At 35.9% G+C, this 23,565-nt stretch overlaps 1 protein-coding gene and 1 long non-coding RNA gene across 2 annotated transcripts; one reads left to right on the top strand and one right to left on the bottom strand.

Moving 5' to 3' along the window:
- The first annotated feature begins 13,536 nt into the window (after positions 1-13,536).
- LOC136035821 (uncharacterized) lies at positions 13,537-17,628 on the top strand. The gene is made up of 2 exons (XM_065717790.1): positions 13,537-13,611; positions 16,315-17,628. Exon 2 carries the CDS (start codon positions 16,321-16,323, stop codon positions 17,599-17,601), a length of 1,281 nt encoding a protein of 426 aa, XP_065573862.1. The 5' UTR covers positions 13,537-13,611; positions 16,315-16,320; the 3' UTR covers positions 17,602-17,628.
- Positions 17,629-18,001: 373 nt separating this feature from the next.
- On the bottom strand, positions 18,002-23,308 carry LOC136035372 (uncharacterized). Its single transcript, XR_010619399.1, has 3 exons — positions 23,046-23,308; positions 20,780-21,091; positions 18,002-18,754 (listed from the first exon to the last, which is right to left on the bottom strand). It is a non-coding gene; the product is annotated as an uncharacterized LOC136035372 (long non-coding RNA).
- Positions 23,309-23,565: the final 257 nt, after the last annotated feature.

Here is a 23,565-nt window from a genome sequence, read left to right as displayed (position 1 = left end):
GGATTATACTCCGAGACCGTGGCATACCCTACGATCAAGCCCTCGCTAAATTAAACTTATCTCCACTTAAAGTCCGGCTGGAACACCTTATTCACCAATTTGGAAAATTCATCCTAGCCAATAAGAGCCACCGATCACTACTACCCGAACCAGCTCCTCCCAATAGCCGAACTCGATTACGAAATAAACTTGTACCCCCTAAAGTACGGATCAATCGATACGCAAACTCATTTGTGCCTTTTTTTACATCAGTTTTTAATGCTGAGTTGTAGTGTGTGATTTTTGTTTAAATGTATGATTTTTGTGAAAAAACTGAATTTAGCTCTATGCTACGATAGTTTTTAAATATACCGATCTCTCTCTCTCTCACTGTGCATAATTGGTGACTGACTACAGCAATCTCAGAATATTTCTTAGCTTTTAAGTATGTATAAGTACTTTTAAGTATCTGAAAGGTTACATATCTAAAAATCAAAATGAAATTTTGATATGAGACACTTTATATGAGATTATTTGGATGCTGTAGTCATTCTTTGTCACATGTGGAAATAATTTTTCATTCTCAATTTATTTTTAATTAAAACAGATTCTCAATTTTACAATACTTGAATATACACGTGAAAATTCATAAAACAATATACTGAAGTGAAATTTGGCCAGTATATACTTACAAGTTTAGATTCCTTGCTGTGAAACAGAAAACTTTTTTTTAACTTTCTTCCCTCTACTTACATTTCGGGATCCAAAAAGTGGATGGTGTTGCCATCACAACCAACATAGTAGCAGCTTCCAATAACTATTATCATGTATCAAATTTGTTCACAGTCAAACAGTATACATATCACAATCTTGTTGGAAGTACTGGCAAAATTTAGCCTATTTGCCATGGTTATAATATGAGAATGTGAATTTACTACAAGCTGCACACTACCATGAGAAATTACATGTGATTTGAATTACAAACTACTATTCACAACAGAATAGTTACAAGTATTATTGAGCAAACATTATACAAATAAAATCGTGAATAAATGGTAACTGTTTTTAGCAGTAATCATGAAAATTGAAAGTCTTCACAATGTTTTCCTGTACTAAAACCCTATTTATTACCATCTCTGTATACTTAGCAAGCACTCCAAACATTTCAGCCTGAGCCTTGACTCTTAAGTCAATCGGCAGTTTCTTTAAGTCTTCAGCCAAGGCCATGGAGACCCAATCCGCTGGCTGTTCTTTTTTGCTTTTCTGTTGCCCAATGACATCCACTAAGTCTCCAATTTTATGTGACACGGAAGAAATTTGTGCATCCAGGTCTGCTGGGTCACAAGACTTCCTCCTCTTTTTATGGCCACTTGAAAGAGAAAAAAAAATGAACAAAAAAACATGAATGTTTGAACAACAAAAAGAAACCAAAGAGCAACCCCAGGACAAAGTGAATGTAGGAACTACTGTAAGAGGCAATGAGTTTGAGCTGCAACAGCTATGAAAAAATGACTTAGATTAGGTCACAGGGTCAGACTAGGGCTAAGTCAAGAAGGGTATGCTTATTAGCTATGAATATACTAAGATTAATGCATAATGACATTTTAAGAACCATGGGTCACTCAACTGATAAGTGAATTTCTTTTTCTTCATACAGTAGGCCACTTTACATTTATAACCAAGCTGGTGCTTGGGATTTTTGCATTCTCATATAAATGCATTCTATCAATTTGTTCTTGAACAATACAAAACAAGCCCCAATAGTGATTAAATCCATTGATATCATTTTAGTCTTATGCCTAAATAAGATTGAAATAACCTCTCAGACTTTGGACCTGCTTGGGATGCTTCCTCTGCATCAGTTTCTTTTGAAGGCACAAAAGAGACTGAAACAATACCAAATAAAATGTGGCATTGGTAGAAAAATGACGTTGTAAAACCTTTCTCAATGAATTGTGAAATTGCAATTGTGGAAGTCCATGGACCTGAGGTGTTAAAACACAGAGAACATAGCTCTGTGACATGATTTGTTGATTATATCACAAGGGGCTCTAGCTATGGGGTTGCTAATGTCTCTACACTTGGTGTGCGTCAATTTCAATCTTAAGGGTGACCTACATTTGTGACACTTCATTAAATGGTTGTAAAGGGATACTTTTATTTATTTGTCTTGTATGTTTTCTACATGATTGTTTTTTTGAATCATTAAATTGATATATATTTCTTACAAATTAATTAGTCACACCTCAGTACCATTTGCAAGTTTTGACCTACTTTGTAACCCCTGGTCTAAAAATTCCATATAAATTTATTGAAGCTAGGAAACATAGAACTCCTGTCTGTTATTCCTAAGGCAATGACTCCTGTCTGTTAAAACTAAATTCCTAAGGCAATGGCAATTAAAACAAAACAGTGAAGATTATCTTTAAAATACTTGATAATACATAAATATAACAATCACAAAGAAAAACAATTTGCAATATTTTGGGTGCATTTCTTTACTTGTCCGATTATTAATCTGATTAATCCAAGCGTTTCTTTAGACACATATGACGTCAGAGGTTAGTCGGATTATCCCCACAAACGCTCAGGATTACTTGTCCGTGGGCTGGCACTTTATAACCCCCAAATAAAAAGATTATTTGAGGATTGTGACGTCAATGCTATATATTTTTTTAAATGGATAAACATGTGAAATCGTTAAGTCTAGAGAAAAGACAAGGAAACTGTAAATAATAGAAATAATTTTAGCTTTTCAGTGACCTGTAAGTAATATTATGCATATTCCTTAGTATCTAAAGGGTTTTTGGTGTTCTAGGCCTGTCTTGCATAGGCTAAGCTTCATAAGGAGTCAGAAGAAAAGTTTTTTCGTTATTAAAAAGGTTGATTCTTAGGGAGGCAGCTATCACATTGGTGAGTTAGTCAAATGTTATTATATCAAACAGGCCTAGTTTCTAAACCATCCTATAATTATTAGTTGGAAAAAATTTAGAATGATTAGGCCAATACCTATAGCCTTTTATATAGTCTATATTTGTTGAGACTGCTATTTAAACTGGATTTTTAAGATACAGTAGGGGTAAAATTTTACTTTAGCTACTTTTGGCTATCTTTGAAAGAGGTTAGGCTAGGAAAATGAAACTTTCAGGGATGTGTCTACAGGCTAAAGTATTTCCCAAGAAGGTATTTTGAAGTACCTACTTCTACTTCTTTTCCCTCTAAAGGGTCCTGAAATTTTTGGGTGCCTTATTTTTTTGGTTATCAGTTTCTTTTTCTCTGGCCTTAGTTCTTAATTATTCTGGCCTTAGACAACTCCTGTTGATTGAGCAGAACTTTAAGCCATAACACTGTTTTTTTTCTAATTCTAAAAATAATCTTTTATGCCACCTCATTATAGGTTAAATATATGGCTTATATTATTTATTCTCCATGAATTTTTGTTTTATTTGATTTCATTGATGTCAGTTGCTTTCTGTTAAAAATATATTTATTTTTTTACATCAAGCTTCTTCTTTTGTGAAAAAATTTGAACTGTTTTTCTTTTTATATATTGTATAAAATGTAAAGGAATACCTGGCCCTTCATTTCACAGATTCAACTGAAAGTATTAGAGGCATCTTACATCAAAATTCATTTGACACATTTTAATGTTGTTTTTTTTTTTAGATGACATAGGACACCATTAAAGTTTTGCATTTGCTTTGCTAAAAATTGTCTTAAAAAGTGCCAAGTTTAGAGAGTTATGTTAATATTTTTCTTGCTGATGAGTATAATTTTTTTTTAAATTCCTTCTGTTTAAAGAATTTTAGAGAGATTCTGAGCCAACCATGGGTATATTGTTGTTACAAATGATTTTTCTCAAATGGGGTTGTGGAAAACAAGTAGAACATATAATTTCTCTTTTTTTATTATTTCAAAACCAGAATATCACAAAACTAAGCATTAATATTGCTGATTGTACCTTAAGTAAATACAATCCCTGATGGAGTTTTGTTGATACCTGTTTAAAAATTTATTTGTCTTAATGAAATACATATTGTTTGTGGGACAGCAATGAGCAACTATGACTTGAGTTATTTTTTTTTTCAATATTTTCTTTTTTCCAAATAATTTTTGTTCTCTGGTGACATTTGTATTCCTTCCTAAGTGGCTGGCACTCTAGGTTGAGAATCCTTTATCCAAAGGGCACAGGTTTAATTTCTGGCATTAGCAGTTTATTTGGTTTGGGACGAAGGTCAGTGATGTAACTCTGTAAGTTCAGCCAGAATTGGCCCAAACTTAACAGGTTACCTAGAGAAATCTGGGGTCAGTAAGCAGGAAGGACATGCAAAAGCATAGGATGACTGGCCCCTAGCTTCCTATTGCACTTCCTGTCTAAAGGATTACCTGGTCCTTTACTAGGCTTCTGACTTAGCCATAGGAGCTTTCTTTTAAACCCATTAAATATAAGTACAAAGGAAGAAATGTCAGTAAGGTGGTCCTTCCTTTTCCATGAATTTTTGATGTACAGACAACAGTGTAGGTCATAAGAATTGGCTGGTGAATGTTTTGCAAGGTTTAAAAATTTAGGGCAATTGCTCAGGTTGGCAACTGAGCACAAAAGTAAAATTTTGTGAATGGTTTTTCTTTGTGAATGTCATATTTATGTCATGTCCAGAATTTTAAAGTTAATCTTCATTGTTTTTTTTTTAATTTCCATGGCCCTAGGACTTTAGTGTATTAAAACCTACCTATGTCCATCCATTTTCTTTTAAACAGAGAGGAGTTCTATGTTTCCTAGCTCCAATAAATTTATATGCAATTTTGAGACCAGGGTTACAAAGTAGGTCAAAACTTGCAAGTGGAACTATGATATGACTAATTAATTTGTAAGAAATGTATATCAATTTAAAGATTAAAAAATTATGTAGAAAACAAACAAGACAAATAAATAAAAGTATCCCTTTACAACCATTTAATTAAGTGTAACAAATGTAGATTATCCCTAAGATTGAAATGAACAAAGCTTCAATTATGAATCTGTTTTCTTTAAACAGACTGAAGGGACAAACCTCCAAGCTATGACAAATTCAATCTCACTTTTGATCTCTTTCCTTTTCAATAGGAACTTTCTTTGGATTTTTTTTTCAACCAAGTAAAAACATTAGGGACATGATCAGGTATAAGTGACCTTCCACTAAGCCTACATACCCAGGGGAAAATTGTGCAGCTATACTAATAATTGGTAAATTTTTTGTTGTTCATATGTTTGATTTACAAATAAAGTGAACATACTCCTTGATGCCCTTTTTTATTTTTTACAAACATAATAAGTGCTTCAAGTACAAGTTTTTGAGCTCTTGAAAATGACCAAAGTATACTCAAATAGTTTTTGGGTATAAGAAAGCTTAAAACATTGGTCTCAAACTTACTGTTTCATTATTAATCCATTTTTTACATGTTGTATAATCTATGAGCACTGATTTTCCACAATTAAGTTGGATTAATAAATTTTACAATATTATGCTGTATTTCTTCTTCTTTGATGCCAAATTTTCAATTAAGGTATGTGTTTTTGGTCATTTTTGACAAAATAATGTATGTTTTTCACTGCCAAAATTTGTTAGGTTAAGTAAGGTCAAAAAGTGCTTAAACTTGAACTAGCAAAATAAGCAATTATTATATTTGTAAAGAACATATAAAAAGGCATCAAGTGGTATATTCATTTTATTTTTAAATCAAAATATGAACAACAAGAAATTCACCTCTATCATGCCTAATTTGCAAACATATAGCCCAAATTATATATTTCTAATGTTTTCTGCCACCTGTTACTTGTTTTTCCAGTTCTTGTTTTGCCACAGTTGCCTCAATTAACAGGTACAAGGGTTGAGGGATAGATTGGCAGAATCAATAGAAAATATGTAATTTCAGCTATAGATTTCCATATTAGCAGGGTTGGGGCTAAAGTAGAGCAGGGCTGCATGTAGAAAGCTATAATTATTAAGTAAATTACAAAGAATCATCTGTTTTTTGCATTTTCTCTGGTCTTGTGTTACCCTAGGTGTTGATTTAAGGGACCTACCTCAGTGCTGTGATTGATATATTTAGACTTTTGGGCAATTCATTTTAGTTTCAATTCTCCAGGGAATTGCATATCTTCCCGTTCTTCATTAAGCGCTATCAGTGTTGAATTTTTCCGGCCAACGTTGCCGCTCATTCTGAAATTATGGCGTCCAATAGCTCAAAACGCCTAAAACCCGCAACACCCGAAAAAGGAGTCGATAAGTGTGCTGTCTCTGGTTGTGTTCTGAGTGAGTCCTCGCCAGCCATTCAGTGTGATGAATGTGATAAATGGCTCTGTGCAACATGTCTAGGAATGAGTACAGCCGAATACAACATTTTCTGCAAAATGAATGAAAGACTTGGAAGTATTTGGACATGCCCATTATGTAAAACAGGTTCCAGTAAGCCTGATGTTCCAAATATAGTGAAAAGCACTCTCGAATCCCATTGTAGTGAAATGCGTGACATGTTTGCTGGTTTCAGATCTGATATGCAGATTTCTTTGGACACTGTGAGGGTTCAGGTGGAAACGCTTGAGACGGCTATACAATCAAAGGTTTCCATAGATGATGTGCAGAAACTTGTGGAAAACTCTATAACTACCCGTCTCGAAACAGACGTCCGCAAAATAGTGAGACAAGAGCAAGACAGAAACAGAAGACGACTTAATCTGATTGCCTATGGCGTTCCTCTGCAAACCAACGATGTTCAGTTTGTGATCCAGCACCTAGCCTCAGATTATAGTCTCCCCGGCGTCAAAGTTCTGAACCTGAAAAGACTCGGTGCAAACAAACCACCCACCCAGCAAGTCCCAGACCGCCCTCCCCCGATTCTTTTTAGTGTTACAGACATTGCCACCAAGGTAAAGATCTTGAAAAAATCCGTCGAGCTGAAAGCAGACATACAGTTCCACAGCGATGAGTCCCGAGAGGACAGAGCTAAACGTAAGAGCGCTACAGAGGAACTTAAAAGACGGATTGCAAACGGTGAGACTGACCTCGGAGTACGGAACGGCAAAGTCGTTTCAAAAAACGGTCAGCGAGCTCCACCCCCAGCATTGGGGGCGATGGAGCACTAGATGCACAGCCAGACGAAAGACATGTAAATAGTAGTTTAGTGTCATTTAACAGTGTATTATATAGTAGTTCCATATTAGCTCAAGAACATTCATCGGAATGCAGTTTTGAAACTGCCAAATCTGACACTAGCTGCGTTCTTTCTGTTGAATCGGAATACAACTCGCCAGATTCTTATTCAACTGACGCAGCATCTAGCGAAGCAGACGAAAGTCCGTCATCCAACGATGACGTGCTAGTTCCAGCGGGCTCAGGAAGAAGAAGAAGCAGACAGAAACAAGTGATGAAAGTGTTGTCAACAAACATTGACTCCTTGCCAAACAAGCTGAATGAGCTAAAAGTGTTGCTGGCTCACGAAGATATAGACGTTGTGTGCTTAAGTGAAATTTGCCCAAAAAACTCTCAAAATAGACTGGAGGATAGCCATATTCAGATACCAGGATACACAGTCATTTCGAATCTGGACAGACCCAATGTGAGGAGAGGAGTTGCCATATACATCAAGTCAGCCTTGAAGGTAAATAACATTGACCTTTTCACAAGTGCCAATTATTTTTGGGTAGAGTCTATCCTGGTTGAATTGACAGTAGGGTCTGAAAAGTTTAGAATTGGCGTGATTTACCGTAGCCCTTCCTCCCCCAGCTCCGAAGAATCATTTCAGTATGTGGCAAATATTATAAATGAAATGACAATATGTAACCCCAAAAATGTCATCATCACAGGAGACTTTAACATGCCGGACACCAGGTGGGTCGATGGTTTAGGCTTTACTCTTCAAAACAACTATACCAATCCAACTCTTGAAGCCTTTGCTGATAACCTGCTGGTCCAGACAGTTGAGTTCCCTACCAGACATAGAGATCATCAAACTCCATCTCTCCTTGATCTCGTTCTGTCAAACAACCCCGAAAAAATTATGTCAACAGCAAACTTACCCCCCCTTGGAGCAAGCGACCATCTTTGTATCCTGAGTGCAATAATCTTGAATCAGATACCAACCAACAAAATCAAACGAACGTTTGTTGATTACAAGAAAATACGCCAGGACCTACAAGAGATTGAATGGGAAAACTCCTTGCAACAAGACACTGAAGCATCCTGGGAGCTTTTCAAGGACATACTACTGAGTCTTGAGTTGAAGCATACGAAAACTTACTTCTCAGAACGTCCCAGAACCCTTCCGTATATGTCACCACAGCTAAAAAAAGTCATTAATAAGAAAAAGAAAGCTTGGAAAAAGTATAAAAATTGTGAGAGTGCAGCCCATCTAGAGCAGTACAAAAAGGCCAGAAACAAACTGAGAAATGCGACCAGAAAAGCAACCATAAGATATGAGGAGTCGATAGCACTAGAGGCAAAAACCAATCCAAAAAAGTTTTGGAGATATGTCACTTCAAACAACCCAAGCCGCAGGTCGATCCATCATTTTACCTCCAGCGATGGAACCAAAATAACCGACCCATTGGTAATGGCAGATACCCTCAATCAATGCTTCTCGTCAAATTTCTCTAAAGACCCTGGATGCCCTCCACCGGATATGCCAACCACCCACATCAAACACCCTATGCCACCGATCCAGTTCACAGCTTGTGATACTTACAAGCGCCTAAAAACTTTGGACCCATCCAAGGCAAAGGGACCCGATGGCATCCATCCTAGGTTGCTGAAGGAGACCGCAGCTGAAATAGCGGAACCCCTGACAAGAATATTCCAGATGTCAATAGCTTCCAAAACTATTCCCTCTGACTGGAAAACAGCAAATGTCATGCCAGTTTTCAAAAAAGGACAGAAAGATAAACCACAGAATTACAGACCCATCAGCCTGACTTCTGTCCCATCAAAAGTCATGGAAGGCGTCTTAAATGATGCAATCGTTGCACATCTGGAAACTAACAGCCTGTTATACGATGGACAACATGGTTTCAGGAAGGGTCGCTCTGTGGAGACGAACCTAATTCAATCATATGACATAATCACCAAGATGATTGAGGAAGGCCTTCCAGTTGACGTACTCTTGCTGGACCAAGCCAAAGCTTTCGAGAAGGTAGTACACTCGTACCTGGAAAGGAAACTAGAGTTCTATCAACTCCACCAAGATGTAAGGGAATGGATTATCCAGTTTCTCAAGGATAGAATACAGAGGGTGATGATGTATGATGAGGAGGGGAATCAAATCATGTCAAACCCAACTCCAGTGCTCAGCGGAGTTCCGCAAGGAACTAAACTGGGACCTACCCTCTTCAACATGTTCATCAATGACTCAGCCCAGTCAGTGCAAAATGACCTTAAACTGTTTGCAGACGACTCGAAATTGTTTGGCCCAGTCGCAAACAACCAACAGTGCGCAGCTCTGCAGGCAGATCTGCACACCCTCAACAACTGGTCCTCTTCCTGGTCCCTCGAGTTTAATGCTGAAAAGTGCAAAGTCCTACATCTTGGCCCTAAGAACCCAGGAATGACATATACAATGACAGATCGTACTGGGAAGCTCATAACTTTGGAAACTGTCACCGAAGAAAGAGACCTTGGGGTCATTGTTGATGACAAAATGAAATTCCATAGTCACAGCAGATACCTAGCTGCAAAAGGCAACAGGTCCCTTGGTCTCATCAGACGTAATATCACCAGTAGATCTCCCAGGACAATCAGGAAGCTATATACAGGACTGGTCAGACCGCAACTTGAGTACGGAGTCTCTCTTGCCGTTCCCCACTATGTCGTGGACAAGAAGATCCTTGAGAGCGTTCAGCGGAGGGCTACAAAACTACCAACCAAATGTAAGAACCTCTCGTACCCTGAACGCCTCAAGAAACTCAAGCTCCCAACCCTGACGTACAGGAGGAAACGCGGAGATGCAATCCTGACCCACAAGCTGCTGGAGAATGGTGTCACACCAGGGCTTTTTAATAAGTCGCTCTCTAGCCACACCCGGGGCCACACCAAGAAGCTCCAGCAACAAAGAAGCTCACGGAGAGAACGTTCCAACTTCTTCTCAACTCGTGCTGTTCCACTGTGGAATTCCCTTAGTGAAGAAACAGTTCAGTCCAAAACTGTTGACAACTTCAAAAAAGCAATTGACCGAGACTGGGCAGCGATGGAGTGGAAACTACACTGGGAGGCCAGTGGATCTACTCAACGGAACTAGACAACGCACTTCCACCTCCATCACTCAACCGGCGAATCTACAGGATGTTCACCCAACCTTATTCGCCGGCCAGTGCGATTTAAGGTAATTTAAGGTAATAACCAAAGAAGAATAAGTAGCAAAAAGATATATATATACATAAGCACATGTTATTTAACAATGACTTCTCTAGTGCTTAACTATGACCCCTTAGTAATATTAACAAGAAACAAGGGTAAAACTGGTGCAAACAGTATTACTGGCTGTCATATAAAGTGAATATACCACTTGATGCCTTCTTATATGCTCTTTACAAATATAATAATTTCTTCTACTGCAAATTCAGATTTAAGCACTTTTTCACCTCTTGACCTCTTAAAAATGACCTATTAATGGAGTCATTACAAATCTGTAATAGTTTAGAAACAAATTTGGGCTATATATTTGCACATCAGGGGGGTGGGGGTAAAGCATAGCATATATTATATACGTAGACTAACCATTGCTGTTTTTTTTTTTAATGTGTTTGTGCACATCAAATTTTAATGAAAAGAGAAATCACCAGTGCAACAGCACAGACAAAAAAATTCAAGCAAAGGTTAGTTTACATATTTAATATATGCTACACTTTACCCCCACCCCCTGATGTGCAAATATATAGCCCAAATTTGTTTCTAAACTATTACAGATTTGTAATGACCCCATATATAGGTCATTTTTAAGAGGTCAAAAAGTGCTTAAATATGAACTTGCAGTAGAAGCAATTATTATATTTGTAAACAGCATTACAAAAGGCATCAAGTGGTATATTCAAATTATATGAAAGCCAGTAATACTGTTTGTACCAGTTTTACCCAATGGTAAAACTGGTGCAAACATAAATAGGTAACAGAAAAAGTGAAATTTAGTGTAAATGACAATCAGGAACTGGATCAAGGGGGCCAAAAACAGGGCTATATAATTGGAGTTCAAAGAACGTGGTGATTTTTTAGTGAAAAAAAAAGCACTTCCCTGGCTAATTTAGGACTTTGAATTAATTAGCCTACCAAAATTTTCCTATCCTATGCAATTGAAATAATTTTCCCTTTTCAGAGCATTAAGACAATTTATCACAATAAAAAATATCCAAAGCATCTTGAATGGAATGACTTAAAAAGGCAAATGAAAACCACAATTTGAAATCTTACAGTTAAACTTCTGGCCACACAAATTGTATTAGGCTACCCAGCTCTGAAATAATTGCTGAAGCTGTATTTGCCTGTAAAATTTGAAACAGGCCCAAAGTCCTAGCCTCTTCCTTGTCAAAACTTCACATAGCATTAAAATAATAATTACACGTGACCAATGTTGTTATTATTCGCAATTAATCTTGCCGTTTTCAGTAACACGTGGCCAGACAAGTATTTGTTGCTATCTTTTAGGGGTTAAACCTCGATTAGTAAAAATCCCATTGGACAAGTAAAGAAACGCACCCTTTACTTTTGTGCTTAGTTGCCAACCTGAACAATTGTCTCAAATTTTTAAACCTTGCAAAACATTCACAAGGCATTTCTTATGACCTAAGCTCTTGTCTGTACATCAACAATTCATTGAAAAGGAAGGCCCACCTTACTGGCATTCTTTCCTTTGTACTTATATTTAATGGGATTAAAAGAAAGCATCTATGGCTAAGTCAAAAGCCCAGAAAAGAACCAGGTGGTCCTTTAGCCAGGAAGCTATGGACCAGTCATCCTATGCTTTTGCAAGCTCTTCCTGCTTACTGACCCTAGATTTCTCTAGGTAACCTTTCAAGGTTGGGCCAGTTCTGGCTCAACCTACATAGTCAAATCACTGACCTTTGTCCCAAACCAAATAAACTGGTAATGCCTAGAATTAAACCTGTGCCCTTTGGAAAAAGTATTCTTGGCCACTTAAGCAGGAACATAAATGCAACCAAAAAAAATTATATGAAAAAAGAAAATATTGGAAAAAAAAACAACTCAAGTCATAGTTCCTACCATTTTTCACTGCTGTCCCATAAACAATATTTATTTTATTTAGACAAATTAATTTTGAGACATGTATCAACAAAACTCCCATCAGGGATTGTATTTACTTAAAATACAAATAGCAAAAGGAATGCTCAGTTTTGTAATATTCTAGTCTTGAAATAATAAAAAAAGAAAAATTATATGTTCTATTTGTTTTCCACCAGCTCACTTGAGCAAAATCATTTGTGACAAAAATATACCCATGGTTGGCTTAGAATCCCTTTAAAATGCTTTAAACAGAAGGAATTTTAAAAATAATTATACTGATCAGCAAGAAGAATATTAAAATAACTCTTTAAACTTGGCACTTTTTAAGACAATTTTTTTGCTGTGCAAATGCAAAAATTTTAATAGTGTCCAAATGTATTCTAAAAAAAATAATATTAAAATCTGTCAATTGTATTTTGATAGAAACTGCCTCTAAATCTTTTAGTTAAAATATATGAAGTGAAGGGCCAGGCATCCCTTTACATTTTATGCAACATGTAAAAAGAAAAACAATTCAATTTTTTTTCACAAAAGAAGATTGACATGAAAAGACATGAATGAAATGAAATAACACAGAAATTCATGGAGAATAAATAATATCAGCCATATATTTAACCTACAATCAGGTGGCATAAAATATTATTTCTAAATTTAGAAAAAAACAGTGTTATTGCTTAAAGTTCTGTTAAATCAACAGGAATCGTCTTTTCAGAACTAAGGCCAGAGAGAAAGAAACTGATAACCAAAAATTGATGTAGCCTAAAATTTTAGGACCCTCTAGAGGAGAAAGAAGTGGAGGTAGGTAATTTAGATACTTTCCTGGGACATACTTTGGTTAATTTATAGCAAACAGTATTACTGGCTTTTGTATAAAGTGAATATACCATTTGATGCGTTTTTTATGCTCTTTATAAATATAATAATTGCTTCTATTGGAAATTCAGATTTAAGCACTTTTTGACCTCTTAAAAATGACCTAAATATGGGGTATAAAAAAGGCTAATTATGGAAGCAAATACCCCTAAATATGGGGTAAATGTATATATATATATATATATATATATATATATATATATATATATATATATATATATATATATATATATATGCTGAATTTGACACTTTAGTCTCTAAAAGTTTCCGCAACCCTGCACGACTGTGACATTTCTTCCTGAACAGAGTTGCGTTTGATTCGACTCGTAAAAGTTAACTTAAAGCGGGGCTCAGACGACGTTCGTAAAGTTCATAAAGTGGTTCACAAAGTTTGTTTCCGTAAAGTTTTCACCGCTCACACGAGCCTTGTACTTTACGTGAGTTTTGAGCAGCAAACTATTCAAATTTCACTAGCATTTGAAGAAGTAAGGAGGGTGTAAGTATAGTTTAATGAGGCATAAGGGCTTATTATGTTACTTATTCTGTTTTCCTTCATGATTCAGAATATCCAGATTCCCTGGTTTTTCCTATTTTCTTGTGAAGTTGACAGTGGTGCCAAAAATCCTAGCAAGAATTCAGTCTTATAGCACACTTGATATTTACGGCAAAACGTTGAAACTAAATTCCAAACCACTGATGTCTACTACACTTAAAGATACTCAAGAGAGACTTCCTACCATTCTTCTTAGTCAGCTCCTAGTCTTTTCAAGGTGATGTCAAGCCATTATTGTAACCTCTAATTTGCTGCTGACAAAACAGGCTTATCATCTGAGTCCCAGCAATGTCAGATCACAGAAATTGGGAGGATTCACTTAAATAGTTATCTGGTTTATTGTCCTTTGTAGGGATGTGTCATCAGGCAAAAGTGTGTCCCAGGAAGGTATTTTGAGGTACCTACCTCCACTCCTTCTAGATGGTCCCCAAATTTGCCTACATGACAGGTCTATATCTATTGAAATTTTGACAAAACAACATTTTACCTTAGTTTTTGGTTATAAGTTTCTTTTTCTCTGTCTTTAGTTCTGAAAAACCAATTCCTATTGATTGTGTAGAATTTAAAGCCATAACGCTTGCTAATCATCATAATTGTTTTTTTAATTCCTTTTGTTTAAAGTATTTTAGAGAGATTTTAAGCCAAACATGGGGATATTGCTGTCACAAATGGTTTTGCTCAAAGAGCAGGTTGAAAACAAATATAATATATAATTTTTCTTTTTTTTATTATTTAAATAATATAATATCACAAAATTAAGCAGTCATTATGCTGGTTGTATGTTAAGTAAATACAATCCCTGATGGAGTTTTGTTGATACTTGTTTTTAAATTAATTTGTTTAAATAAAATGTATATTGTTTATTGGACAGTAGTGAACATTGCAGCAACAATGACTTGAGTTTTTTTTTGTTCAATATTTTCTTTTTTAAAATAATTGTTGTTCTATGGTCACATTTGCATTCCATGCTAAGTGGCTGGCACTCTAGATTGGGAATCTTTTGTCCAAGAGGCACAGGTTTAATTCCTGGCATTGTCAGTTTATTTGGTCTAAGACAGTGATGTGACTCTGTAACCTCAGACAGAATTGGCCCTACTTTAAAAGGTAACTTAGAGAAATCAGGGGACAGTATACAGGAAGGGCATGCAAAAGCATGGTATGGCTGGCCCCTAGCTTCCTATTGAACTTCATGGCTAAAGGACCACCAGGTCCTTTACTGGCCTACTGGCTTGCCATATAAACTTTCTTTTAAACCCATATATACAAATGAAGAAATGCCAGTAAGGTCCTTCCTTTTCAATGAATTGTATAGACATGTATAGACAAGAATGTGGTCATCATAGATGGCTAAAGTTAATCTTCACTGTTTTGTTTTAACTGTCATGGCTCTGCGGCTTTAGTGTAATAAAACCTACTTATGTCCATCCATTTTCTTTAAACAGACAGGAGTTTTATGTTTCCTAGCTTCAATAAATTTATATGCAATTTTGAGACCAGGGGTTACAAAGTAGGTCAAAACTTACAAATGCAACTGTGGTATAACTAATTAATTTGTAAGAAATGTATATCAATATAAAGATTAAGAAAAACAAATCATGTAGAAGACAAACAAATAAATAAAAGTATTCCTTTACAACCATTTAATGAAGCGTCACAAATGTAGGTCAAACTTAAGATTGAAATGAACAAAGCTTCCAGTGACCTTCCACTTAGCCTACATAGCCAGGGGAAAATCATGGAGCTGTATACTAATAATTGGAAGTGTCTCACTTCCCTGGCTAGTTTAGGACTTTTAATTGATTAGTCTACTGAAATTTTCCAATCCTGTGCAATTGAAATATTTTTCATTTTTCAGCAGAGCATTAAGACAATCTATCACAATGAAAAATACCCAGAGCATCTTGAATGGAATGACTAAGAAAGACAAACGAAAACCACAATATGCAATCTTACAATGAAGCTTCTAGCCACACTAATGACTTAGGCTACCCAGTTCTGAAATAACTGCTGAAGGTGTATTTGTCTATACAATTAGAAACTGGCCCAAAGCCCCAACCTCTTCCTTGTCAGAAATTCACATATTCAAGCAATACAATATATTTAAATGTTACAAATTTTGTCATTATCATAATTATCATTCCCTTAATTTTATTATTAATTACCTAATTTTATCTTGATTTTTGGTTTTCAGTTTCTTTTTCTCTAGCCTTAGTTCTGAAAAGGCAATTCCTGTAGTAGAATTCTGTTGTAATTCCTTGAGTAGAATTTTAAGCCATAACACTAGGGTTTCTAAATTTAGGAATACTCTTTTCTGCCAGTTTCTGAAAAGGCAATTCCTGTTAATTGAGCAGAACTTTAAGCCATAACACTGGGTTATCTAAATTTGGGAATACTTTTTTATGCCACCTCCTTATACATTAAATATATGGCTGACATTATTTAAAAACAGAATGATTAGCCCAATGCCTATATTATATAGTCTATTTTTGTTGAGATTGTTGTTTAAACTAGATTTTTAAGTTAATCTGGTTTATTGTCCTTTTGCTTTTTTCAAATAAAACCATAGAAGCTAGCTGATCATATTTCTGGAAAATCTTGGGCTTTACATATTAAGCCAAACCTAGCTTATCTTTTTTTCATTTCCAGGTCAAGATGGAAGAGGAGCTGTTGCTACTTTTAAACCTGCAGTTGCTGCAGCTGCTTCTTTTGAAGAAGAGAAGGAAAACCAGAGAAAGAAAAAGAACTGTATGGGTTAGACCAATTTTTGATGTTTCAAGGAGGATAGGTCAGGGGCCATCTCATAACCTCATGAAAGAGCTAATCATCTCAAATGATGTGATTATGTTTGCCAATTATGTCAGAATGACTCCAGAAAGTTGGAATTGCCTTCTTGGTAAGGTGTTCAATAAGTTGGAGAAGAGTACAACAAATATGAGAATACCCATATCTCCTGCTGAACGATTGTGTGTTACAATTCGTTACTTAGCAGATGGGAAAACCCAAAAGTCTTTGATGTATGAGCACCGCCATGGGCACAGCACAATTGTTGGGATTACCACAGAAACTATGACTGCCATTATTGATGCACTGAAAAATGATTATTTACCAAACTTGTCAACTGAGAACATGAAGGAAGTTGCTTACTACTTTTACTCCCGCTGGAACTCACCAAACTGCTGTGGTGCAATTGATGGCAAACATATTCAAGTGGTTGCTCCTTATAAATCTGGGAGCACTTACTACAATTACAAGAATTTCTTCAGCATTGTCCTAATGGCAGTTTGTGATGCTGATTACAAATTTACTTTTGTAGACATTGGTGCACCTGGTAGTAGAAGTGATGGGGGAGTTTTCTCTGATACTCAGTTTGCCAGAGACCTTGACAGTGGTGCTTTTCGCCTACCACCTGATGCCTTTCTGCCAGGATCAACAACACTGTTTCCTAACTTTATTGTGGGGGATGAAGCTTTTCCCTTAAAAAGCTACATCATGAGGCCTTACCCTGGACAATATTTGGACCATCAAAAACGGGTATTTAATTACAGATTATCGCGAGCCCGAAGAATAATTGAAAACTGCTTTGGCATCCTTGCCGCGAAGTGGCGGATCTTTTTTACACCAATTCACACTTCACTTGAAAAAGTGAACCTGATAGTGATGTCATGTGTTTGCTTGCATAATTTCCTGAGAGTTAGGGATGGAGTGACAGTGACCACTGCAAGGTATATTAATGTTGGAGATGCGGATCAAGGTGATGAGGACACTGGCCAGTGGAGAAATGTCCCAGCCCCAGCTGATACATGGGACAGAATAAACAGGCTTGGGCCAAATAACTATACTATTGAGGTGAAAAAACTTCGTGATACCCTATGCATTTACCTCAATGGTATTGGAAAAGTACCTTGGCAGAATGATATTGTAAATAGACAGTAACTGTTCAAGCCTTGTGTAGAATTATGTTGCTGCCTTATGATTTTACATAGTTATATTATTATTGTATATATTATGATTGTTATATAATTATAATGAAAATGTCATAGTTTGCTGCACAGTTTGATTTCTAAACCGTAGGTAATGTAGTAGAAGTGATTATACTGCAATTACTCTGCATAATTGGTGACTGACTACAGCAATCTCAGAATATTTCTTAGCTTTTAAGTATATATAAGTACTTTTAAGTATCTGAAAGGTTACATATCTAAAAATCAAAATGAAATTTTGATATGAGACACTTTATATGAGATTCATTGGATGCTGTACAGTCATTCTTTGTCACATGTGGAAATAATTTTTCATTCTTAAGTTATTTTTAATTAAAACAGATTCTCAATTTTACAATACTTGAATATACACGTGAAAATTCATAAAACAATATACTGAAGTGAAATTTGGCTGGTATGTACTTACAAGTTTAGATTCCTTGCTGTGAAACAGAAAACTTTTTTTTTAACTTTCTTCCCTCTACTTACATTTCGGGATCCCAAAAAGTGGATGGTGTTGCCATCACAACCAACATAGTAGCAGCTTCCAATAACTATTATCATTTATCAAATTTGTTCACAGTCAAATAGTATACATATAACAATCTTGTTGGAAGTACTGGCAAAATTTAGCCTATTTGCCATGGTTATAATATGGACATGTGAATTTACTACAAGCTGTACACTACCATGAGAAATTAAATCTGATTTGAATTACAAACTACTATTCACAACAGAATAGTTACAAGTATTATTGAGCAAACATTATACAAATAAAATCTTGAATAAATGGTAACTGTTTTTAGCAGTAATCATGAAAATTGAAACTCTTCACAACGTTTTCTTGTACTGAAACCCTATTTACTGCCATCTCTGTATACTTAGCAAGCACTCCGAACATTTCAGCCTGAGCCTTGACTCTTAAGTCAGTCGGCAGTTTCTTCAAGTCTTCAGCCAAGGCCATGGAGACCCAATCCGCTGGCTGTTCTTTTTTGCTTTTTTGTTGCCCAATGACATCCACTAAGTCTCCAATTTTGTGTGACACGGAAAAAATTTGTGCATCCAGGTCTGCTGGGTCACAAAACTTCCTCCTCTTTTTATGGCCACTTGAAAAAGGAAAAAAATGAACAAAAAAAACATGAATGTTTGAACAACAAAAAGAAACCAAAGAGCAACCCCAGGACAAAGTGAATGTAGGAACTAGTGTAAGAGGCAATGAGTTTGAGCTGCAACAGCTATGAAAAAATGACAGATTAGGTCACAGGGTCAGACTAGGGCTAAGTCAAGAAAGGTATGCTTATTAGCTATGAATATACTAAGATTAATGCATAATGACATCTTAAGAACCATGGGTCACTCAACTGATAAGTGAATTTCCTTTTCCTCATACAGTAGGCCATTTTACATTTATAACCAAGCTGATGCTTGAGATTTTTGCATTCTCATATAAATGCATTCTATCAATTTGTTCTTGAACAATACAAAACAAGCCCCATAGTGATTAAATCCATTGATATAATTTTAGTCTTATGCCTAAATAAGATTGAAATTACCTCTCAGACTTTGGACCTACTTGGGATGCTTCCTCTGCATCAGTTTCTTTTGAAGGCACAAAAGAGACTGAAACAATACCAAATAAAATGTGGCATTGGTAGAAAAATGACGTTGTAAAACCTTTCTCAACGAATTGTGAAATTGCAATTGTGGAAGTCCATGGACCTAAGGTGTTAAAACACAGAGAACATAGCTCTGTGACATGATTTGTTGATTATTTCACAAGGGGCTCTAGCTATGGGGTTGCTAATGTCTCTACACTTGGTGTGCAGTGCATTCTGGCTTGTTTTGATTGTAGCCTATTTGCTTGAGACTACTTCTCAACCCATTTCCACCCTGATTGGACACATTGTGTAGTGGCTTCTTATGATTTATTTTGCTTGCTTAATATAGGCTACTACTGAATGAACCCCTGCCCCTCTGCCTTTGTTTACTTTACTTTCTTGGCTTTGCTGTGTTACCTGTTTGTTTTTAACCTAGGCTATTGGGATATTTGTTTTGTATCCTCAACATTGATGGTGGTCTTATCAATAATCTACCTATTCTTGAGAATAAGCTTCAGAATCATTATATATTGTGTTTAAAAGAACATTTCATGGCTAACCACAGCATTGGTGTACTAGACATTAGTCCCAACTTTAAAAAAATTTCAGTTCCAGCTAAGCATATCTACTTATGTAGCATCACACCTTAATTCAAGAATTTTATTTCCAAGTAATACTTTTTTTTAACTGTAGAAGTGCAAAGAGCATAGTAATAAATGTGTAGCCTATTTACCTACAAATTACAAAGATGAAGATTTGGAGAGATTTTTTCACAAAAGAAGAAGCTTGATTTAAAAAATAAATATATTAATAACAGAAAGCAACTGACATCAATGAAATCAGACAAAAAAACTCATGGAGAATAAATAATGTCAGCCTTATATTTAACCAATAAGGAGGTAGCACAAAAGAGTATTCCTAAATTTAGAAAAGCCAGTGTTATGGCCATAAGTTCTACTGAATTAACAGGAATTGCCTTTTCAGAACTAAGGCCAGAGAAAAAGAAACTAATAATAAAAAATTAAGGTAAAATGTTGTTTTGTCAAAATTTTTAACTGTAGAAGTGCACAAGAGCATAGTAATAAATGTGTAGCCTATTTAGAAAAGAGTATTCCCAAATTTAGAAAAGCCAGTGTTACGGGCTTAAGTTCTACTGAATTAACAGGAATTGCCTTTTCAGAACTAAGGCCAGAGAAAAAGAAACTAATAATAAAAAATTAAGGTAAAATGTTGTTTTGTCAAAATTTTTAACTGTAGAAGGGCACAAGAGCATAGTAATAAATGTGTAGCCTATTTACCTACAAATTACAAAGATGAAGATTTGGAGAGATTTTGTATTTTGACAATTAGTTAGTAACCTTAGCTCATGTCTCTGGGGGTGTTTTAAATTGCAGTTAGTCTTCAGCTTCTAGGATATCTGTGCTTTTTTACTATATGGAAAATTTTGTTCTCAAACAATACAAAACAAGCCACAATATTGATTAAATCCAGTGATATCACTTTAGTCATATGCCTAAATAAGATGAAAATTACCTCACAAAATTTGGACTTGCTTGGGATGCTTAATCTGTATCAATTTTTTTGGAAGAGTTCTGTGATGCTTCTTCAGCTTCTGGGGACAGGCTGACTGTTGCTATGTTGCTACTTCCACTAGATGCCTGTACATAATTAGTTATGCCAGCTCTTGGCTTGCGGAATTTAAGTTGGTCTGAGCAAAATGCATCAATAGCAAGGAAATGTGGCCAGGCAATAGGTTTTATTTCCCCACCTTTGGCTCCTGAAGGCTCCGCTTGTGGCGGCAATAGGTTTCCCTCAGCTTTTTCCACTGCTCTTCACATGAGAGAGCTAAAAGACAACTAAATATTAGCAAGGTCATGGTGGTTCTGTGCTGAAGATAGAAGCTTTTAGAATAAATAAAATAAACCTGAATATGAAACTAGGAAATATAGAACTCCTGTCTGTTTACAGGAAATGGATAAACATATGTAGGTTTTATTACACTAAAGCCATAGGGACATAGCAATTAAAACAAAACAATGAAGATTAACTTATAAAAAATGACATTATATAAACATAAAAGTCACAAAGAAAACAAATCACAAATTTTACTTTCATGCTCAGCTGCCAACCTGAGCAATTGCCCTAAATTTTTAAACCTTGTAAAACATTCACCCCCATTACATTCACCAGCCATCTCTCATGACCCTCTCATGCACTTCTTATGAAGTGCAATAGGAAGCTATGGGCCAGCCATTCTATACTTTTGCATGCCCTTCCTGCTTACTGTCCCCAGATTTCTTCTTCCAGACCTTCCTGGGACATACAGACAATCAGCAATATTAATACAACATGTAAAACGAACAACAGTCCATACTTTTTCACAAAAGAAGAAGCTTGATTTAAAAAATAAATATATTCTTAACAGAAAGCAACTGACATCAATGAAATCACACAAAAAAACTCATGGGGAATAAATAATGTCAGCCTTATATTTAACCAATAAGGAGGTAGCACAAATTAGTATTCCTAAATTTAGAAAAGCCAGTGTTATGGCCTTAAGTTCTACTGAATTAACAGGAATTGCCTTTTCAGAACTAAGGCCAGAGAAAAAGAAACTAATAATAAAACATTAGGGTAAAATGTTGTTTTGTCACAATTTCAATAGATATAGACTTATCATGTAGGCAAATTTCAGGCTATCTAAAGGGAGAAGCAGTGGATGTGGGTAGTTCAAAATACATTCCTGGGGCATACTTTAGCCTGTAGTCACATCCCTGAAAGTCTCATTTTCCAATTTTGAAAAAAATGAAAAAAAAAACATTGATATGGCTCAAATATCTACTCAAATAGCAGGAATTGGATTTTCAGAACTAAAAGCAGAAAAAAAGCAACAAGTAAATGAAAATTTAGGAAAATGATGTTTTGTCAAAATTTCAGTAGGTAATAGACATGTCATGTAGGCAAATTTCAGGGCCCTCTAGAGGGGGAAGGAGTGGAGGTGGGTACTTTAAAATATCTTCCCAAGACATACTTTAGCCTATAGACCCATCCCAGAAAGATTCATCTTTTTAACCTAAACCTAACAGGTCCATTAACTAAAATTTTTACCAAAACTAGGCCTGTTTAGGCCAGCATATGGTGTGCCAAATGTTAGAAACATAATGCAAAAAGTATGCACTGGGTATGCCAAATGTTACAAATAATCTATTTCTATATCAAGTGTGTGTCTGTGGTAGACTTGTCTGCCATTCAGAAAAGGGGTATGTGCAAATAATTAATAGTGAGGTAGCCTAGTATGCCAAGTAGGCTACTAGACAAGCCAAAATAAAACACTTGGAATATGGTACCTAAAATCATATGGCTTTGTACTGGTTCCCAGTGAGGTCCACAAGTTTTTCTGGGTTATCACTCATTTAACAGGTCACCACTCCAGGGACTGAAGGCCCGTTCTTGAAATCTGGGTGATCTTTTTGTGGAGTGTTGGCCCAGTCAGAGCCATCACTCTTCAGACTGATCACTCAGATTCAAGAATGGATCATCAGTCTATAGAGGTCAGCTAGATTTCAAGAATAGGTCATAACTCTATCAAGAGATCATTCAGATTTCAAGAATAGGCTATCAGTCCCTGGAGTGACGACCTCTCAAATGAGTGGTCACCCATAAAGACCTCTGGACCCCTCTGCTGGTTTCCCCTGCTTTGAAGGAATGAGTGAGCAATAGTTGCTTCTTTTGCAGATAGTATAGCATCTGATATATGGTCTAAAGTGCAACCACACAACAAAAGTAGTGTTCAACCCACCTGTAAACTCACCACCAAACTGAGGGCACATAACAGTCATAGCATAACTAATTTCTTTGAATATATTTTCTATGCATATTCTATCTTTGTGTTTTCCTTGAGAAGCCTGGAATAAGACAGGCTTCTCTCGGACTAGAGAAATGAGAATGTCTTCAGCTTCAATATTCCACATTTCTCAATATGTTTAAAGTTTTGCTCTGAAACTCTTTCCCTATTGGTCAACTTTACGAAAAAAGTTAACTAAACTTTAACTTTAAAGGTTGACTTTTTTTTTCTCTGCTGCCGTTTTATTTAGTAAGAAGTCGACCTAGAAAGTAAACACAGAGGGTGCGTTTCTTTACTTGTCCGATTATTAATCTGATTAATCCAAGCGTTTCTTTAGACACATATGACGTCAGAGGTTAGTCGGATTATCCCCACAAACGCTCAGGATTACTTGTCCGTGGGCTGGCACTTTATAACCCCCAAATAAAAAGATTATTTGAGGTTTGTGACGTCAATGCTATATATTTTTTTAAAT

This window comes from Artemia franciscana, chromosome 14 (genome assembly GCF_032884065.1).
Source record: "Artemia franciscana chromosome 14, ASM3288406v1, whole genome shotgun sequence".
Taxonomy (NCBI): domain Eukaryota; kingdom Metazoa; phylum Arthropoda; class Branchiopoda; order Anostraca; family Artemiidae; genus Artemia; species Artemia franciscana.
This window is presented reverse-complemented; position numbering and strand designations above follow the sequence as displayed.